The sequence below is a fragment of the Blennius ocellaris genome (assembly GCF_963422515.1).
Source record: "Blennius ocellaris genome assembly, chromosome: 9".
Lineage (NCBI taxonomy): Eukaryota > Metazoa > Chordata > Actinopteri > Blenniiformes > Blenniidae > Blennius > Blennius ocellaris.
The window spans coordinates 2,311,534-2,331,276 of NC_137658.1; the positions used below are offsets into that span (position 1 = coordinate 2,311,534).

Below are 19,743 nucleotides of genomic sequence, written 5' to 3' on the forward strand. Positions count from 1 at the left end.
TGTCCCGGTCCGGCCGGCGTCTCGGTGTGAACGGCGTCGGACACTCGAAGGAAACCCGAGGGTGGAGGGAGTCGTACCCGCGGCGCGGTGATTTGTTGTTGGGCTCAGAGGCTGCAGCCGGAGGAGAAACCGGATCAATCAGCGGAGTCACTAACACCCTCGCCCTCCTCTCCACTCGCCTGCGCTGCGATCGATGCTCATAGAAATTTCATGAACTTTAAACTGTGATTGACAGACGGCTCAGGCCCCCGAAGAGAGAGGGGGGGGGGGGGTAATGATAATAACTGATAATCAATTAATGTGTGTGTGAGAGGGCGAGAGATCAGCCCATGTTGCTACAATCAGCTTCTGTTTAACAGTGTTTGTTCATGAGTGTGTGAACGAGGGAAGTTACTGGAGAAGTCCTGCTGAATACATCGGTTTGCATTCTTGATTTATCATTTCAACATTGAAATCTAAAAAAAAACATATTTACATTTAAAACAAATACTTGCCAGCATGTTTGGAAGCTTGTTGTTGTCATGTGACGTGTGTGGAGGCGTGTCTTAAAAGTGTAGTCATGGGAAGACGTGTTGAGATGTTTGTGTTGTTGTATGACGTGTCTGGAGGGGTTATGATGGCGCGTGACGTGTCTGGAGGTGACGTGTCTGGAGGTGTGGCGATGGCGTTGTGACGTGTCTGGAGGTGTGACGATGGCGTGTGACGATGGCGTGTGACGATGGCGTGGAGGTGTGATGATGGCGTGTGACGTGTCTGGAGGTGTGGTGATGGCATGTGACGATGGCGTGGAGGTGTGATGATGGCGTGTGACGTGTCTGGAGGTCTGGTGATGGCGTGTGACGATGGCGTGGAGGTGTGATGATGGCGTGTGGACGTGTCTGGAGGTGTGGTGATGGCGTGTGACGATGGCGTGGAGGTGTTATGATGGCGTCTGACGTGTCTGGAGGTGTGACGATGGCGTGTGATGTGTGGCGGTGGTGTCTAACGAGTCTGGATGTGTGGCAATGGCGTGGTGACGAAGGCGTGGAGGTGTTATGATGGAGTGTGACGTGTCTGGAGGTGTGACGGTGGCGTGTGACGTGTCTGGAGGTGTGACGATGGCGTGTGACGATGGCGTGGAGGTGTGATGATGGCGTGTGACGTGTCTGGAGGTGTGACGATGGCGTGTGACGATGGCGTGGAGGTGTTATGATGGCGTCTGACGTGTCTGGAGTGTTGTGACGATGGTGTGTGTCGTGTGACGATGGCTTGGAGGTGTTATGATGGTGTGTGACATGTGACGATGACATGTGACGTGTCTGGAGGTGTGGCGATGGCGTGGAGGTGTTATGATGGCGTGTGACGTGTGACGATGGCGTGTGACGTGTGATGATGGCGTGGAGGGTGTTATGATGGCGTGTGACGTGTCACGATGGCGTGTGACGATGGCGTGGAGGTGTTATGATGGCGTGTGACGGTGTGACGATGGCGTGTGACGATGGCGTGGAGGTGTTATGATGGCGTGTGACGTGTGACGATGGCGTGTGACGTGTGATGATGGCGTGGAGGTGTTATGATGGCGTGTGACGTGTGACGATGGCGTGTGACGATGGCGTGGAGGTGTTATGATGGCGTGTGATGTGTGACGATGACGTGTGACGTGCCCTGGAGGTGTGTGACGATGGCGCGTGTTCCGACTTGTTAGCGTGTCAAGGTATAGACCCACCGGCAGACGTACGCTTTGCGCCGGACGGCGTGTTCGTGGCAAAAAACGATTAGCTTGGAGGGCGTCGGCGGCGTGCGGACGTGCCGGCAGGCGTGTCGGCGGCGTGCGGCTGATCACACGGCCCGCTGTTGACACAACAGGAGCCGCGTCGGCGGCCCCGTGTTCGCCTTTGATCTCGACTCGGCTGTCGTCTTTTAATAGACAGCAGAACGGTGCCCTCCGCCGGGGGAGCCTCCGACTCTCGGCAGAGATGTTTCAGATATCAAAGAGCACCGCGGCGCCGCTCCACTTACACAACGGGGACCTGTGGAACTAATGTCGGGTAATTAGCCGCTTCTGCGGGGGGCATTTTCGACCGCCACTCCAGAAAATAATAACTTCTCAGGTGGGGGGCCTATTTCTTTAAGGCACCGCCCCTCCTCCCGTCGGCCCCCGGCGCCCGGCGCTCATCACAGGGAGGTAATTATTCGCTGATTAACATGCTGGATCTGGGCGGATTGTCGGCTCTAATCACAGGGGGCGTTGCGTCAGCGGCGGCTCTCCGAGGAGGAAGCAGAAGGGAAGTGGTGTTGTTCTGTCTCCGAGTCCCAGCAGGCGCCGCGGCGGCGGCGAGGGATACCTCAGGTGCGGCGAGGCCTGATCAGATCCATCTTCAGTCGGACGTATTTTTTTTCTCATTTAGTTAAAATCAAACCTCCAGACAGCCGTCGCTAGCCGGTGTTTCACTTTAAACCGGGTGTTCGTGTTAACCGAGGATCTTCATCCTCCCCTTTTGGGCTTTTGAAGATTTTTTTTTTTTTTTTTTAGAATTGTCGCTCCACTTAAGATCCTCAATTCATTTCAAGTTCATACGAACGTCGGAATTCAATGGAAAAGCACGTCTGTGTAAATATCTGCTGCACCAGCACTTACTGTGAGTGTATAACCGACATGCTGAAAGCTATTTATAGCCTCCAGTGTTTTAACTTGATGCTAAGTCGGAAAATTAGACGTTAAAAGAATTAATGCAACGCAGGAATAAACATCGTGAATCTTTAAGAGCAGCTTTTGAAAGCAGCACAATTCCAGAGCTTTTATCAGCAGCAGCAAATAGAAGAAAATTGATTGTTGTTTGTAAAAAAAAAACAACAACATTTAATACATTGGAAATCATTTGAGCCCAAAAAATGGGTTTTAAATCATCCTCAGTTCAGTTAGAAATAAATAAAATAAAAATACAGAAGAAAAATGTAAGCAACAAGAATTGACCCAGTTAAACAAAACCTGGCCAAAGACTCCTACAGACTAAATCCAGGTCAACAAACAAACAATTACAAACCTGAATAAAGAGATTAAACCTGTAAAAAAACTAAATGTGCATTAATCCCCCTTAACTGAGGTCAAAAACAGTGTGACAGCTCATAAAGCGTAATAAAACAGTGCTAAAAGCAGGTCAAATGCAAACTTCAAACCAGAAAGTAAAAAAAACACAAACCAAAAAAACCCAAATCCCCCCAAAACAAAACCACAAAGAATCCAAAACTGGACTAAATCCAGTCCAATGTAAAGAAACCTGTTTAGCCAGAAAATGAATTTGACTGAAAAAACGTCAACACCAGAAAAAAGTCCAAATCTGAACTGAAGCCAAAAACAGGGAAAACAAACCCTGAACTAGAAAATAAACGTAGAAAGGCCCCGAAAGACACAAAGAATTTTTTTTTTTTTAAAGATTGACGACATTGTAAATCAAGGCAAGTTGTTTCATTCAATGGGACGAGTGTAAACAAAAGGATGCAGTGTGTCTCCTTGTTGTCGTGTCTCCTACATGTTGTCGTGTCTCCTCCTGGTTGTTGTCATGTCTCCTCGATGTTGTCGTGTCTCCTGGTTGTTGTCATGTCTCCTTGTTGTCGTGTCTCCCCCTGGTTGTTGTCATGTCTCCTCAATGTTGTCGTGTCTCCGCCATGTTGTCGTGTCTCCTCAATGTTGTTGTGTCTCCTCAATGTTGTCGTGTCTCCTTGTTGTCGTGTCTCCTCCATGTTGTCGTGTCTCCTCAATGTTGTCGTGTCTCCATGTTGTCGTGTCTCCGCCATGTTGTCGTGTCTCCTCCATGTTGTCGTGTCTCCTCCATGTTGTCGTGTCTCCTCAATGTTGTCGTGTCTCCATGTTGTCGTGTCTCCGCCATGTTGTCGTGTCTCCTCAATGTTGTTGTGTCTCCTCAATGTTGTCGTGTCTCCTTGTTGTCGTGTCTCCTCCATGTTGTCGTGTCTCCTCCATGTTGTCGTGTCTCCTACATGTTGTCGTGTCTCCTTGTGTCGTGTCTCCTCAATGTTGTCGTGTCTCCTGGTTGTTGTCGTGTCTCCTCAATGTTGTCGTGTCTCCTTGTTGTCATGTCCTCCTCCATGTTGTCGTGTCTCCTCCATGTTGTCGTGTCTCCTCCTGGTTGTTGTCATGTCTCGTGCTTGTTGTCGTGTCTCTGCGGTGATGACTGAGTAATGAATTGAAGTGGGAACGATACAGCAGCAGATCGATAAGCTGGTGAGCGGATGCATGGCGCGGTTATGGCTGCCTGTCAGCGGCCCGCCGCCACCCGCCATCGCCGCCGCCGCTGCCGCCACCCGGCACGCCGGCAGTTGGCCACTTGACAGGCAGCAAAACAAATCAGGCCGTCCACTTCAGGCGCGGCGTGTCGTACATCTGTCAGCCCGGCCTCATCAGCGGCCGCCATCGGCGGGCGGCGGGGCCAAACGCCGCCACTGACCCACATCAATCAAACGGCGGAGGGGGAGATGGGAGATTGCGCCGCGTATTGGAGAGGCGTTGGGGGAGTCGCTGGCCGGCGTATGAGATGGAATCTATTTGAAATGATAAGTGAGATACAGGAAGAAGCCGCGCCGGGCCTCCGCCGCTCATAAAGTCCGGCCGCTCAGCGGGGACATGACTGCGCCTTCAACAAGGCCATCAGAACGGGGGCGGTGGGGGGGGAGGGGGGGAGGGGGGGAGGGGGAGGGGGAGGGGGGGGAGGTACGGCCCCCCAGGTTTCATCTCCGGCTGGTAAATATGTACAAAGCAGTGGCGTAGAAAAACAGATTCACGGCGAGAGTGCGAGACAAATAAATGTAAACAGCTGTGAGGAGGACGACGTAAACATGTGTACCTGCTCCTGTGGAGCGTGGAGCCCCGCTGCATTGTGGGAGCCGGGGGGGGGGGGGGGGGGGGGGGGGGGGGGCGGTAACGAGCCTGCAGAGAGCTGATCCAACAACAACACCCCCCCCACACACACACTTATCCCCCCCCCACATGTCGTCTCCCAGGTGAGACTCACCTGGACGCCTCAAATTGTCAGACATGGGATTTAAGATTTATGTGGATTTAAGCTGATTTAAGCAGCACAAAGACACACATAGATGTTTGATAAAGAAAAGACAAAAGCAAGAAAAACTGTGATTCAACCCCAAAATCAGTAGGAACCTCGGAAACTAATGTGAAAACAATCAAAGAATTAAAAGAAAACTAAAATATTACAACTATCCCGACCTTCAGGCCCAGTTTGACACAAATGATGAAACTGGACCGAGGGAATTAGACTGAGGGAACGAGACTGATGAAACTAGACTGAGGGAACCAGACCGAGAGAACTAGACTGAGAGAACCAGACCAAGAGAACTAGACTAAGGGAACCAGACTGAGAGAACTAGACTGAGGGAACCAGACTGAGAGAACTAGACTGAGAGAACCAGACCAAGAGAACTAGACTAAGGGAACCAGACTGAGGGAACTAGACTGGGGGAACCAGACTGAGAGGAACCAGACCGAGAGAACTAGACTGAGGGAACCAGAACAAGAGAACCAGACTGAGAGGAACCAGACCAAGAGAACTAGACTGAGAGAACTAGACTAAGGGAACCAGACCGAGAGAACTAGACTGAGAGAACTAGACTGAGAGAACTAGACTAAGGGAACCAGACTGAGGGAACCAGACTGAGAGGAACCAGACCGAGGGAACGAGACTGAGGGAACCAGACCGAGAGAACGAGACTGATGGAACTAGACTGAGGGAACCAGACCAAGAGAACTAGACAGAGGGAACCAGACCAAGAGAACTAGACTGAGAGGAACCAGACCAAGAGAACTAGACTGAGGGAACTAAAACCCCAAACCATGTTGGAAACCATCCAGGTCAGTTTAGGCTCAAACACTCAACAGAACCTGTTCCGTCGCAGGAGGAATTAAGTCTGTTGGCGAAAACCCGACAAACCAGGTCACCAGACTTTCAGTCGTCGATCATTAGAATCTGTTTGACGTCGAATCACTTCCACTTTTTACCCTCTGGAGGCGACGCGAGCTGCTCCTCTGCTGTCCAGGAATTACTCCAACATGTCACCCGTGGGCCCCCGCCCTCCTCCTCCTCCTCCTCCTCCTCCTCCTCCCCCCTTTCCTCAGTCACTTAGTCACCTAATAACAGAGCGTGCCGCTCGGCGGGACGCCGACCAGCCGTTTGATCACTCTCACAGCGAGCGGCGAGGGAGAGCGATAAATACTTGATTAAATATATAAAGAATGGCCCTCTCCTCTGCTCTCACCTCTGAATTATCTCCCCGCCGCTCGCTCGCTCACTCGCTCGCTCTCGGCTTCATAAAAAGGCTTCAGACGGCAGCGGAGGGCGACGGCAGCGGCCTCCTCGCACACAAAGAAGAGCAGGGGAGAGAAAAAAATCAATACAAATTACGATGGAGAAAGTGGCACTGATGCCTGGAATTGCAGCATATGTTTACACTAAATCAGGCAATCTGTCTTCATATGGGCGGTGTAATGCGTGGGGCGGGGGAGGCGGCAGGGCGGGGGTGTGGGGGAGGGGGGGGGGGGTATGGGTGGAGGGGGGGGGGGGGGTCAGGGTTCGTGCTGCCAGCCGCTGCTCTCCAATTATTGCAGCTCTTTGCAGGGGAGGCAGCCCCGCTATCGATTGGCCGGGAGGAGAAGCCGGGGCCCTGCAGGCAGCCAATGGGGCGCTGGGGGTCAAAGGGCAGCCGGATTTTAATAAGGAGAAGTAATGGGCTTAATTTCTGCAGAGGGAGGGGAGGGAGGAGGGAGGGAGGGAGGAGGGGGGGAGGAGGGATGGAGGGGTGTCAAGTCTGTCCAGAGGTTCATTAAAAACCTCCATCTTCGTGTCGTCCTCCATCCGTGAAGGTATTTTTTCTTCTGTTGTGAAGGAGCAGCCGTCACCTCCTCCTCCTCCTCTTCCTCCTCTTCTTCCTACTCCTCTTCTTCCTCCTCCTCCAAAACGACTCACGTGGTTCAGTCAGTAAACACAACACGATGCGTGGACGCTCTCCGTTTTGTTTTTCCTTGGATTTTTTTGCCCCCGATTGGCTCGTCAGGAATAATCGAGCCAATCATGTCGGTGAGCTTCACCGCTTCCTGAAGGCGCGAGCCAATCAGAGGCCGCCGAGGAGGAGGAGGAGGAGGAGGAGGAGGAGGAGGCGCAGCGTCACCACAGAAAGAAAAATAACACGGGAGTTCAGCTTCACTTTGTTTGACAAATACTTTTCCCGCCAACTCCACTTCAGGTATTCTGACCAGTCACTGTTTGTCAGAACGTGTCATGTGTTCATTAGCCAATCAGAGGCCTGGTGGGGTGGAGGCGGTTGAAGGTGGAGGTGATTGAAGGTGGAGGTGTAATGGCTCCAGGTGGGTTTGGGATCAGACGAGATATCTAAAGGAAACCGACCCTGCGGGTTTGTTTCTGCGTCTTTTTCCTTTCACCGCTTTGGAAGTCAAAGTAAATTGTGATGCAGATGAGGAGTTGAACATCACACCTCCTCCTCCTCCTCCTCCTCCTCCTCCTCCTCTCTGGGTGTAAATGGGTTTTTATTGAATTGCAGCAGCTCCCGTCGAGGCCCGGCTCTTATTCTATAAAGTTGCGATGTGTGTTCGTGGCGTCGGGAGACGATCCGGTTTGGGGATTCGCCGCTGATTGCTGCTCGCTTGCATTATCTCTCCATTCATCCCCGCGCTGCTCCGCCGCATCCAACCCTAAAAGTCTCTCTGGAATCCCACAATGAATCTGGGCTTGCAGCAGCAGCAGCGGCGGCAGCGGCGGCAGCAGCAGCAGGCGGAGGAGGAGGTAATGCATTCGGGGCCGCGGTCTGCTTCCTCTCTCGCCAAAAGAAATCCAACATGGCAGCGGTTTTTGCGGCGGGGGCCCTCGTCCCTCAGCGCCCTGTCACCCTTCAGAAATCTTCCCCCGCCCCAGTCGCAGCCTTGAAAGCCCTCCTTTCTCCTCCGCCGCCGCCTGAAACGGCGCTGCCGACAAATTTGATTTAAAGCGAAGCCGCGCTCGCCCATTCCCGGGGAAAGAAAACAAATATTGTTATAATGGTAATAACATCTATTTGGGGCGCCGGCGACAAACGGCGGCGGCGGCGGGGCCCTTTGAAGGAGACCCCTCTGTGCCGCCGTATCACAGCCTTATTCTTATTCATGAAACCCGCGGTTATGCATATTAGCGCAAACTAGCTATTCTACTCAGCGGCATTTGGTGTGTCAATCATCCTTACAGGATACAAGAGCCAACGGTGACAAAAGCGGAGTGGGCAAGATCGGCTGACAAATTGTCCCCAAAGTCAAATTTGACAGCCTTTTATGATTAATGGGCTTGATTATGGAGAAGTATCTCCCCGAACTCATTTCCGGGTGTTTCTGTCGGCTCGGCTCTGCTCAGAGGAGGAAGAGGAGGAGGAGGAGGAGGAGGAGGAGGAGGGAGGCAGATTGTTTGTGGAGGTGAATGAGTGGAGAAGAAGAGGAAGGAGAGAGAAAGAGGCTCGGCTGAGGAGAGGTGGGATTGAATTAGCGGCGGAGGAAGAGGAGAGGTGGAGTGTGAGGTCTCGTGCTTGATAAATAAACAGCAGTGGAGATAAGAGAGAGAGAGAGAGAGAGAGATGAGCAGACGAGCTGCTCGCTCGCCCCGTGCGTTAGCGCTCACCGCTAATGAGAAGCAACAGAGAGAAGCTGGAGATCACAGAGAGGGCTGGGGGTTGGGGGGGTGGGGTGGGGGTGGGGGTGGAGGTCCAGACTCCATCTACGATCCTTCACACCGGCAGCACTCGTCCATCTTTATTACACCGAATCCACGTGGCGGCGTTACGAACACCAGACGGCCTCACTTCCTCCCGGTGACCACCGTTTCCACGACACCGGTGTTCTGATCCACTGTCACCGGGAGGTTTTTCATCCCGGCTCCCAAGGAGGGAAGATTCTCTCACGATCGCGATTTCCTCCTCACGTTCAAAATCCTTCCCTCTGCTCATGCGCTTGCAAACCAAGATGGCCGACCGGTAGCAGTTTGACTGGCGGTCGTATTCTAGTTCTGTCGTCCGTGTCGGTAGTTTAATAGTTGAGACTCTCCCCTGATAGCATCCGATGACTCATCAGTCCACCAGGATGTCGAGTTCTCTCACTTTTTTTTCACGTTTATAGCGTTTTGTTCTCTGCACACATTCATTACTAAAACAAGCAACGGCGCCCTCCCGTGGCCCGGCAGACTAACGACATCGTCAGTGTGTAAACTTAAAATTCTGTTTTTATTGATTTTTCAGAAAATCACACAACGCTGCAAACGACACAAACAAACCTGAAAACTACTTTCAACCACAAAGACAGAATATCAGAATGTGTGTTTTTGTTGTGAAACAAACCTTCCCTCATGTTTAACGCTAAACTCAACCACTGATCTCACGTAAGCCGATGTCCCAGAAGACAAAGAGACACGTTGTCTTACTGCAGGACCTTCAGCAGGGGGCGCCTGAGGCCACGTTTACACGTACCTGGGCTTTTATAAAAACTCATATTTCCTCCTCGACGTTTACGAAAAAACCTGCATATCCACCTGGTTCAGAGCTGCTATGAGCAGCCAGACCTGTAGGGGGCAGTGTAATGGGAAGCGTGAAGCCTCGATAGCCGATCAGAGTCGTGGGGGAAAGAAAAAAAACACCACGTCTCTCGTCTCCGTCATGAAGAGTGAAGCAGAATAAAAGTCATCTCAGCTGCTGGAATTCACTACCGGGACCAACAGTTACTCGTACTGGGGTGGAGGGGGAATGTCGACGCGCAAAATGACCGTAAACAAACATCCGTCCGCAAAACGAGAGACAAAGGAATGACAGTAGAAGAGGAATCGTGACGACGACGACAAAACGTGACCAAAGAAAATCCCACTGCGAGACTGAAAAGTGTGTTTTTCTCTCTCTTTCTCCCTCCTGCAGCCTTGAACGAGCCCACCATCGACTACGGCTTCCAGAGGTTACAGAAGGTCATCCCTCGCCACCCCGGAGACCCCGAGAGGTTACCTAAGGTCAGTCCAGGTGCAGCCCGGAGGTCAGGGGTGGGGCGATTGGGGGGGTGGTGGGGGAGCGGCGCTCCACCCAGACTGCAGCCGTCAGTCAGCGCCACCGCCGCTAGCCGCTAGCGGGGTGTCTCTGGTTAACCCGGGTCATGGCCGCATTAGAGGGCCTGCCAGGGGGGGTGGAGGGGTGGGGGGTGGGGGGTCCCTCGACCGCCTGCCTGCCGCGAGCCGGAGGCTTCTGGAAGGTGTTTAACGCGGCGCAGGACCGAACTGGAGCCGCCTGATTGGATTTGTTCGGTTCTGCTCGGCGAGCTCCTGGCGCCGCTCGCTGCCAGCGGGGCAGATTGTTCCTGAGCCTTCAAACGGGAAACAGCTGTTTATGGGAGCAAATCCCGCCGCCGCAGCCGAGGAGGAGGAGGAAGAGGAGGAGGAGGAAGAGGAGGAAGAGGAGGAGGAGGAGGGCGGCGAGTCGCTGGCACGGTGCTCGAGAGCCGCGGCGAGGCGGATTTGTAAGAAATGTCGGTTTTGGGTTGAAAGGAGAACAGAAGCAACTTCCCTCGTTCTGCCGCGGTGCAGCGGTTTGCATTGGCGCTTCACCGCGGGGGGGTGGGGTGGGGGGGTCCCCAGTTTGAGTGTGAATTTTTATTTGTTTTTGTATTTTTTCAAGATTTAACTTGTGAGTTCAAACAGCCGGTTCAAACCCTTTAGAGATGGACGTTTGGAATTACCGTATTTTCCCGCACGATAGAGCGCACCTGAATGCACCTGCAAAATTTAACAAAAAAACCCAAAAAACACCTAGAAGCCACACTTGACGATAAGCCGCAGGTGTCCACATTGTAACAGGGCAATGACTTCACTGCAGGAACACGGGGATTGATCATATTTTCATCAATTCTCGAAAATCTGTCCTCCTTCATAGTGGTGGAGATTCCAGAATACAGGTTGTGTTGTGCCTCATGCTCCTGCTGCGAAGCTGCAGAGAGACAGATACATGATCAACAAGCGTTTTATCTGTTGGTAGAGTGTTTTATTGGTAGATAAGGAAGATTCTTCAGCCAGGACTGATCCTGGACCAGTTTGTACTCGTATGAGTCCCTCTTTGTTATTCTGGTTCTAGTCAGGTTTCGTTGGTTCTGGGATTCTGGGCTGGATTGAAGCGTCTCTACCCCGGTTTGTAACCGTCAGTTCTCTGGTTCTGGACTGGTTTCTGATCAGTTCTCTGGTTCTGGACTGGTTTCGGATCAGTTCTCTGGTTCTGGACTGGTTTCTGATCAGTTCTCTGGTTCTGGACTGGTTTCTGATCAGTTCTATGTTTCTGGACTGGTTTCTGATCAGTTCTATGGTTCTGGACTGGTTTCTGATCAGTTCTCTGTTTCTGGACTGGTTTCTGATCAGTTCTATGGTTCTGGACTGGTTTCTGATCAGGTCTCTGGTTCTGGACTGGTTTCTGATCAGTGCTCTGGTTCTGGATTGGTTTTCTTAAACGCTTTGTTGTGCTTTGTTGTGTGTTCTGGTTTGAAATCGGGACTTTTTACTGGTATTTTACTGGTATTTTACTGGTATTTTACTGGTATCGCTCCACTTTAACAAAAATTTTAATAAATTTTTCCAGATGGGATTTATTCTGGCTTCTATACTCTGATCTTGATTCTTACTTGTTTGCTTTTTCTTTTTTTTATTCTTTTTTCAAACAAATTATCTGGACTATTGGTAAACATTGAATAATTTGCATTTTTTTTTTTTTTTATTATAAGAGTTACAAGTCATGATGTTAAAACAATTTGTGAAGTCAGACTGAAGACGCTTCGTTTAGAGCTTCAGATAATTTGAGGCGGTGAAGAAAAGAAACGTGATTAAAACAGAAAGAAAGAGAAAAAAGTTGATTAAACTTATTTGATCTACGGCGCCTTTAAGGTCTGAGCAGGACACACACACGCACACACACACACACACACACACACACACACACACACACACACACACACACACACACACACACAGGGGCGAGCAGCCGTCAGGTGTCCCGTTAGCATGAAGAGATTATCGCGGCTGCGAGGCCGCTAACTGAGGCAGATTCTCGGCGGCGGCGGCGTCAGATGGACTCTGACACTCCAAAGCAGCTGCCAAATTGAAACCATTTATCAAAATCTGACATCGGAGATCCAGTCACCAAAAAAGCAGTTTATTTGTAAATTGATACTAATAGTGAGCGTGTATTGTCTGGACCTTTGATGGTCTGATTTGCAGCCAGAGTGGAACGTCAAGAACCCTCCTCCTCCTCCTCTTCCTCCTCCTCCTCCTCCTCCCCGCGCCTCCATCTGTCTGTTAAATATTTATTTATTCAAAGAAAACTCAATACGCTGCCACTGCGTCCGCCTCCCGGACGCTTTGGAATCAGAGAGGAAAAAGCGGCGCCCGGCGAGGTGACGGGACGGCGACCGAGCGGCGGCGGGTTAAAGCGGCTGTCACTTCTCTTTGGCTTTCACCCGCAGCCTCGCGCTCGGTCGCGACGGAGCGAGACGGCGGCAGCCGGCGCGGCTGATTGATTCGTCGTAGGCGGAGGATTGCGGGAGCGGCGAGCGACTCTTGAAAAAAAAAACACAAAAAAACAAAAGCAAAAAAAAAAAACACTGAGGTGAAAATACCTTTCAGGTTTTTCTTAGCTAAGCTCAAATGGTAGGAAACTGTTAGCATTAGCTTTTAGTACTAGCTTTTATCATTAGCCTTTAGCATTAGCTTTTAGCATGCGCTCGCTAATGCAAATGACTCATTTCCTGCAAAATACACTTTTTGCTTCCGGAAAAGTTTCGAACTTTTCACATTAGTTTGACCTAAAATTGAAACCTGCGATTAAAAAAAAAAAAAAAATTTGTTTTTACAGATGATTAAATAACTTTTATGTGGAAAGTCATATTTATTGATGCGGATTTTTTTTCAACTTCCAGAGCGACGGTAGTTTTAAGATGGAATCTCGATAATTATCCAGATCAGTTACTCTGATAACTGATTACATGAAACTTTCTCAGTGGGAATTTATATTAACTTTAATTATTCGCTGATGATACCTGATATAGTGTGTGTGTGTGTGTGTGTGTGTGACTGGTGAACCGTACGGTGCAGTTTGTTCCAGCGCACCTTTGGCTCTGATGGTTGACCGCCGTCTGGACTCGCCGGGCGCCACCCGCCCGTCCAACGAGGTTTTTTTTTTTTTTTTTTTTCTCTTCTTTTAAATTCCGGCCCACTTCATGAATGAGCGGATTTCTTGCCGGTGTTCATTGAGAATAATGAGCTCCGTCCGACTCGCCGGCTGAATTTCAATCGGCCGCCTCTGAATGGAATCAACTTAGAACGGCTCCGCGCCTGATAAGCGCTAATCTGGAGATCCGGCGCGACGTGGCCTCCTGCTCCTCCTCCTCCTCCTCCTCCTCCTCCTCCTGCTCCTCCTCCTCCTCCTCCTGCAGGTCCATCCATATTTTATAGAGATCAGCGGGGCGGCGGCTGTATCTGTAGCTCTGCTCTGGGTGATTTATCATTGTTAAGGCCGCTGTCTGATGGCTTCTCCTCCAGGGTCACGCTGATCCCTGTTCGCCTCGCACCTCCTCAACCACAGAGCCGGCCCCCCGTAATTAAGCCCCTAGAAACCAATGGAAGAAAATAGGGGGGGTGGGGGGGGGGTGTCAAGAGATGGACAGAAGAAGGGCGAGGGCGGGAGAGGATTTTCTCTTTTTCACAGTTTTTAAGGCTCGAGAGCGAGAAGCAGTCGGATCGCGTCTCCAACGTGTTGATAAAATGAACAAAGAGCGAAGTGGCGGTGAAGCTCATCTCCACGACGACGATGTACACGTTTATTCTGTTCGTCTATAAAACCTTTTCTCCGGCCGGACGGTGTTAAGAAAACAGGCCAGAGAGCCGGCGAAAAACACACGATGGATCCAAAGAGACAAAACGATGGTTCCAGACGGTAAAACTGGAAATAATCCCAAATTGAAATCCAACAGATTTGACAGCACAAGAAGCTGCTTTGTGAATTTCTCTTGGAGATCATTAAAGTATTTATCTATCTTATCTATCTATCTTCAAAGATACAAACGTGTTTCAAAGAGATCAAAGAGCCAAAACAGTCCAAAACTAAAAGATGCTAAAAAAAGATGCAAAACAATACTCCAAAAATGCTAAACGATGACAAAATTGTGCTAAAAAGTTACAAAACGATTCTGAAAAGAGTCAACATGATAAAAATACAAAACAATGCTAAAAAGATACAAAACAATGCTAAAAAGATACATAACAATGCTAAAAAGATGCTAAATGATACTAAAAAAAGATGCAAAACAACACTACAAAAATGCAAAACTATGCTAAAAGAGACAAAACAATGCTAAAAAGAGTCAAAACGATGCTAGAAAGAGTCAAAGTGATGCTAGAAAAATGCAAAATGACACTAAAAAGAGCCAAAACGATGCTGAAAAGAGTCAAAATGATGATAAAAATGCAAAACGATGCTACAAAGATGCAAAACAATGCTAAAAAAGATGCAAAACAACTACAAAAATGCAAAACAATGCTAAAAGAGACAAAATTGTGCTAAAAAGAGTCAAAACGATGATAAAAAGAGTCAGTGATGCTAGAAAAATGCAAAACGATGATGAAAAGAGTCAAAACAATGATAAAAATGCAAAACAATGCTACAAAGAGACCGACGCTTTCACGAAGAGAAAAAAAATAATCCTACCAAGATGCCAAAACGAGCACAAATTGTGAAAACATCATTACCGAGGATCAAAACGTCCAGAACAAAACAATAATAAAGACAAAGGGAAGTGAAAAGAAAGTAGTTATGATGAACAGAAAAAGACGAGAACGACACGGAAATGAAGAAGGAATCTCTGTCAGAAACAATGAAGGGGCTCCGACACACACACACACACACACACACACACACACACACACACACACACACACACACACACACACACACACACACACACACACACACACACACACACACACACACACACCGGAGCTCCGGGGAGTTTTCAGGTGGAGAGGAAAAAAAAGGCTCTCAGTGGGTTTAATCAGCTCAACAACCAGGAGGAGGAAAAAGAGGGTGTGTGTGTGTGTGTGTGTGTGTGTGTGTGTGTGTGTGTGTGTGTGTGTGTGTGTGTGTGTGTGTGTGTGTGTGTGTGTGTGTGTGTGTGTGTGTGTGTGTGTGTGTGTGTGTTGCGCTTCACTTTTCTCTCTTTGCAAAAAAAAAAAGAATCGTTGATTTCCAGTTTTCAGCCCGAGGAGATAAATAAGTGGAGTATTTTAATGTCTTCCTCTCCTCGGTGGCGCCCTCTGGTGGAGGGAGTTGTCATGACCGCAGCAAAGCAGAGCAGCGGGGCAAACGAACGTTTTCTCATCAGGCGACTTCCGATGTGTTAAAACGTCATGAAGCTCAAAGATAAAAGCACTTTTTTTTTTTCCACGTGGGAAAAAAATTAAAAAGAAAGAAAAGAAACCATGTTGGAACCAAGTAAAGTTGAAAAACTCACTGGAAGAATCGATCATGAACCCGAGTGACTGAAACGTTTTCCGATCAATATATATATTTATACAGGATAAGTTTGTATAAGACCTCCATCACATGTTTTCACACTGTCAAACAGTTATTCATGCTTTACTAGGAATTATTTGAGCTTGTGTGTATTTGGAGAATTACAAAAAAAAATAAAAATATTTCCATTATAATATTTATTTTTAATTGGATTTTTCTTGCTTTTATAAATAATAATCTTGGAACACTTCCAGCAATGTTTCGATCTACTTTGTCGAAATGTTCTTTATTATTTTGTTTTTCCAATGATTTTCTATTGTAACTTTTTAATGAGAGTAAAACAAAGCAGCTTGATGATGATGATGATGATGATGATGAGGATGAGGATGATGAGGATGAAGATGATGAATGGGAGCACTGCATTAATGTATTGATCGGTGCCTTTCAGCACTCGGACTGCCAGCAGCCTTCTTCCTCCTCCTCCTCCTCCTCCTCCTCCTCCTCCTCCTCCTCCTCCTCCTCCTCCTCCTCCTCCTCCTCCTCCTCCTCCTCATCATCATCATCATCATCTTGAAGGAGGAAGATGCTCTATAAACTGGATGTTTCCTCCTTAAGAATTATGAACTGAAGTCAACAAGGAGAATCAGAAACCGAACCGCTGAGCTAAACTCCCAACACGCAGAGCCGCTCAATGCTAACCGCTATTTATAGCATGCTAATGCTAATCACAGCGACTGTGGGTACAGGATATTGCTGATGTTGCTGACAGTGGGTTGCTTTAAAACCGCACTCGGGACTTTACTGAAATAGTAACCACTCGGACAAACCATTTGGCTAATGCTACAGGTAACAGCGGTGAGCAGGACAGGGAGACGCCGCGGCTCCAGCGATTAACGGAACTTCATCAGCGTAATTCTACCATTAGCGAAGGTGCTACTGACAATAGAAATGCTTTTTCAGTCGCACGTTTCTTCACGTCGTTCTGGCTCATTTGATGAAATGCATTTTGTCGCTTCCGATAATGCTATCGCTAATGCTAATGCTAACGTAGCTGCTGTTGCAAAATGGGTGAAAGTTTACAACTGGATGTTGGACTGGAGGGTGGAGCTCCAGCTGATCCTCCTCCACTGCACTCCGTCTTTATTACACACTCACACACACACACACACACACACACACACACACACACACACACACACACACACACACACACACACACACACACACACACACACACACACACACACACACACACACACACACACTGAGCAGCAGCGCTGAGGCCTCAGAGGCGTCATTAATTTGAGAAGGCTGTTGTGTCTGTCAGAAACTAATGAAAATAGAAGGACACACACACACACACACACACACACACACACACACACACACACACACACACACACACACACACACACACACACACACACACACGCATGCACGCGCATGCAACACACACCAGGAAACAGTTCACAAACACGAAAGGCTTTAGCTCGCACGCACGTGTGTGTGTGTGTGTGTGTGTGTGTGTGTGTGTGTGTGTGTGTGTGTGTGTGTGTGTGTGTGTGTGTGTGTGTGTGTGTGTGTGTGTGTGTGTGTGAGAGAGAGACAGGCAGCTGCTGCCTCGTGTGTCTCGCTGCTGCAGCAGAGCGAAGGAGACATTAACTAACTTCTGTTTTCTAATGGAGATTAATGAAGCCTGAGCACACACACACACACACACACACGCACACACACACACACACACACACACACACACACACACACACACACACACTGGAAGACCTGTAGTTTTTGTAAAAAGCTTTGCAGAAAGAGAATCTGAACTCAAAACTTCTTTCCAATTAATTTAACGTTTGTGGTTTTTTTCCGTTTTCATGTCAGTTCCATTCGTTTATCAGACTCGTCCTTCAGGAACAATCACACCAAAACATCTTGTTCAGTTTTACTTGTCAAAAAAAAAACATTTTCCAGATACAAAACAGCAGAAATCAGCCAGAACCAATGAGGGAGATTATTTTAAATTACTGGTGGAAGAAAAACAAGAAATGAAAGTAAATTGAATGAAGTCATGAGGGAGGAGAGATTTACAGACAAACTCCACTGTGAGGGAAAAAAAACTGCAATCTGCTACAAGTAGGTCTATTAAATTGGCGTTTTTACTCATTTTAAACATTAAAATCCTGATTTTTATGATTTCTATACATATATGAATGCAATTAAAATGTAGCTAATAGACTAAATACTTTACTGAAGTAGAATGATCATTGTTTAATGGGTGTTTTCAATTAAAAACAGATTTAGACTATATTGATAATTATATTTTGAGACTTTCCTAAACTTATGTGACTTCTTAAATTCACGAAATAGATAATTTTTTTCTCGGTTATTTGTATTTTATTGACAAATGTGTTGGGGAAACATAAAACAGACTGAAATCACACATATTTCCAAAAATCTTCCGTTTCTTCTCGTCACGTCGTTTCAAAATGTTTATCGATGACGAATGTTTTCTATCTCGTACTCAAGTATTTTTATTATTTAAAAAAGAAAAAGAAAGGTCGTTTTACTTGTAACTTGAGTTGAAAGTGACAAACTCCAGGAACTTTTGTAGAAACATTTCAGCAGTTTTTTTTTTTTTTTTTAAAACATGTCTTAAAGGTGAGACAGGCTGTGGTTTTACTAACTGCCTGTGACGGTGCGTTCAGGGTCCGCCCGGTCGTGTGGGGCCTTGCAGCGCTCGGCGCGTTGGACCGGCGCCCCCAAGGTCGGCGTTCCTGTCGTGGGAAACTTGAGATCCGAGTGTGTCGGAGGCCGGCTCGCTGCCAGCTGCCGGGCGATGCTGCAATCATGGGGGAGGAGGAGGAGGAGGAGGAGGAGGAGGAGGAGGAGGAGGAGGAAGAGGGGGAAACACCGTTGTAAAGAAAAAAGCAAAATGAGGAAAAGCAGTGGAACCCGGAGTAGAAATCCTTGGTAATCTCTGCAGAGACGCAGATTTGATTTGCTCCGAACGTCTGCGGCTGAATCTCTAATGTTGCCGGTTCAAAGACGCAGTTCAGGGTCAGTTTCACTTTAATAAGCGGCGCAGCGAGGAAAACCCACAGCTTTCGTTTCACACACTCTTTTTACTATCCGCCGATGAAACCGAAGCCTCGCCGAGCAGCTTTCACTACTGGAAAGGTTAAAAATATCCTAAAAGTTTCTGTCACGTGTCGACATCCTGTATCAGCAGGTTTTATTTCTCCTACTATGGCAAAAGAAAACGACAAAAACACACATTAACTAGGAAACTGGTCACAGAACAGATGTTATGTCTTGGCCATAGTAGGAAAAGAAGCAAAGCTGACTGTTGATTGTTGTTGAATTTTACCGACATTCACTTTCTTGTGTTTACTTATTTATTAGTGGGGTTTTTTAGTTTTTTTTTTTTTTTTACCAGTATCCAGAGCTCACAATGCATTTAATTGATTATTAGAAATATTTAATTAAAGTCTTGAAATCGGCCTAAATTCCAGTGAGATAAAGACGATTGTGTCTTTCTCATAGTAGGAAAATCCATGTGTCCTTAGTATGATTAAATAACTTCATTAATTCAGGAAAACATTTTAGTTATTGACAAGTTTATTCTATAGAAACACCTTTATTTTTCTCCTACTATGACAAAGACTCACAGAGTGTGAGCCAGTAAATATAAACAAATAAAAAGGAAAGTATGTCGACTTAAAGGTAAACGTTTGTTCTTCCAATCAATGATCTGACACTTTTCTTTAAAATGTGTAATATAAAACTGAATGTTTTTTTAATCCTACTATCCTTTTTGTTTCAGAACCAAAACAAATAGGTGATCATAATACACAGCAACAGTTTAAAGTTACAATAAATAACAGCGTGACGCACAATCTTATAATATAAACATTAATATTGCTTCCAACTGGACTCATGAATAAAACATATTTAAATTAATAGAAAAATAGAAAATATCTGATTCAGGCTCATTAACATCTATTATTAATTTTAACAAACATAGTAATGATAATAATATAACAATGATTGTTGTTTACAGTTTCCGTGTGCTATAAACAGCACTGTATAAAGCATCGTCAATTTATTTATTGCTGTTGGCAACAAGATTTAATAATGAATTATATGATGTGGGCACTGATTGCATCTCTACTATTACTACTA

General features: G+C 47.5%; 1 protein-coding gene across 1 annotated transcript in view; it reads left to right on the plus strand.

The window, feature by feature from the left end:
- Positions 1-4,231: 4,231 nt before the first annotated feature.
- LOC308134614 (transcription factor COE3-like) overlaps positions 4,232-19,743 on the plus strand; it is a gene marked incomplete at its 5' end in the record, with an annotated part of 32,124 nt that continues 16,612 nt past the window's right edge. The window contains 2 exons of the mRNA XM_080502386.1: positions 4,232-4,313; positions 9,943-10,031. Of these exons, the coding sequence (XP_080358512.1) occupies positions 4,232-4,313; positions 9,943-10,031 (171 nt within the window). The remainder of the gene's footprint in view (positions 4,314-9,942; positions 10,032-19,743) is intronic.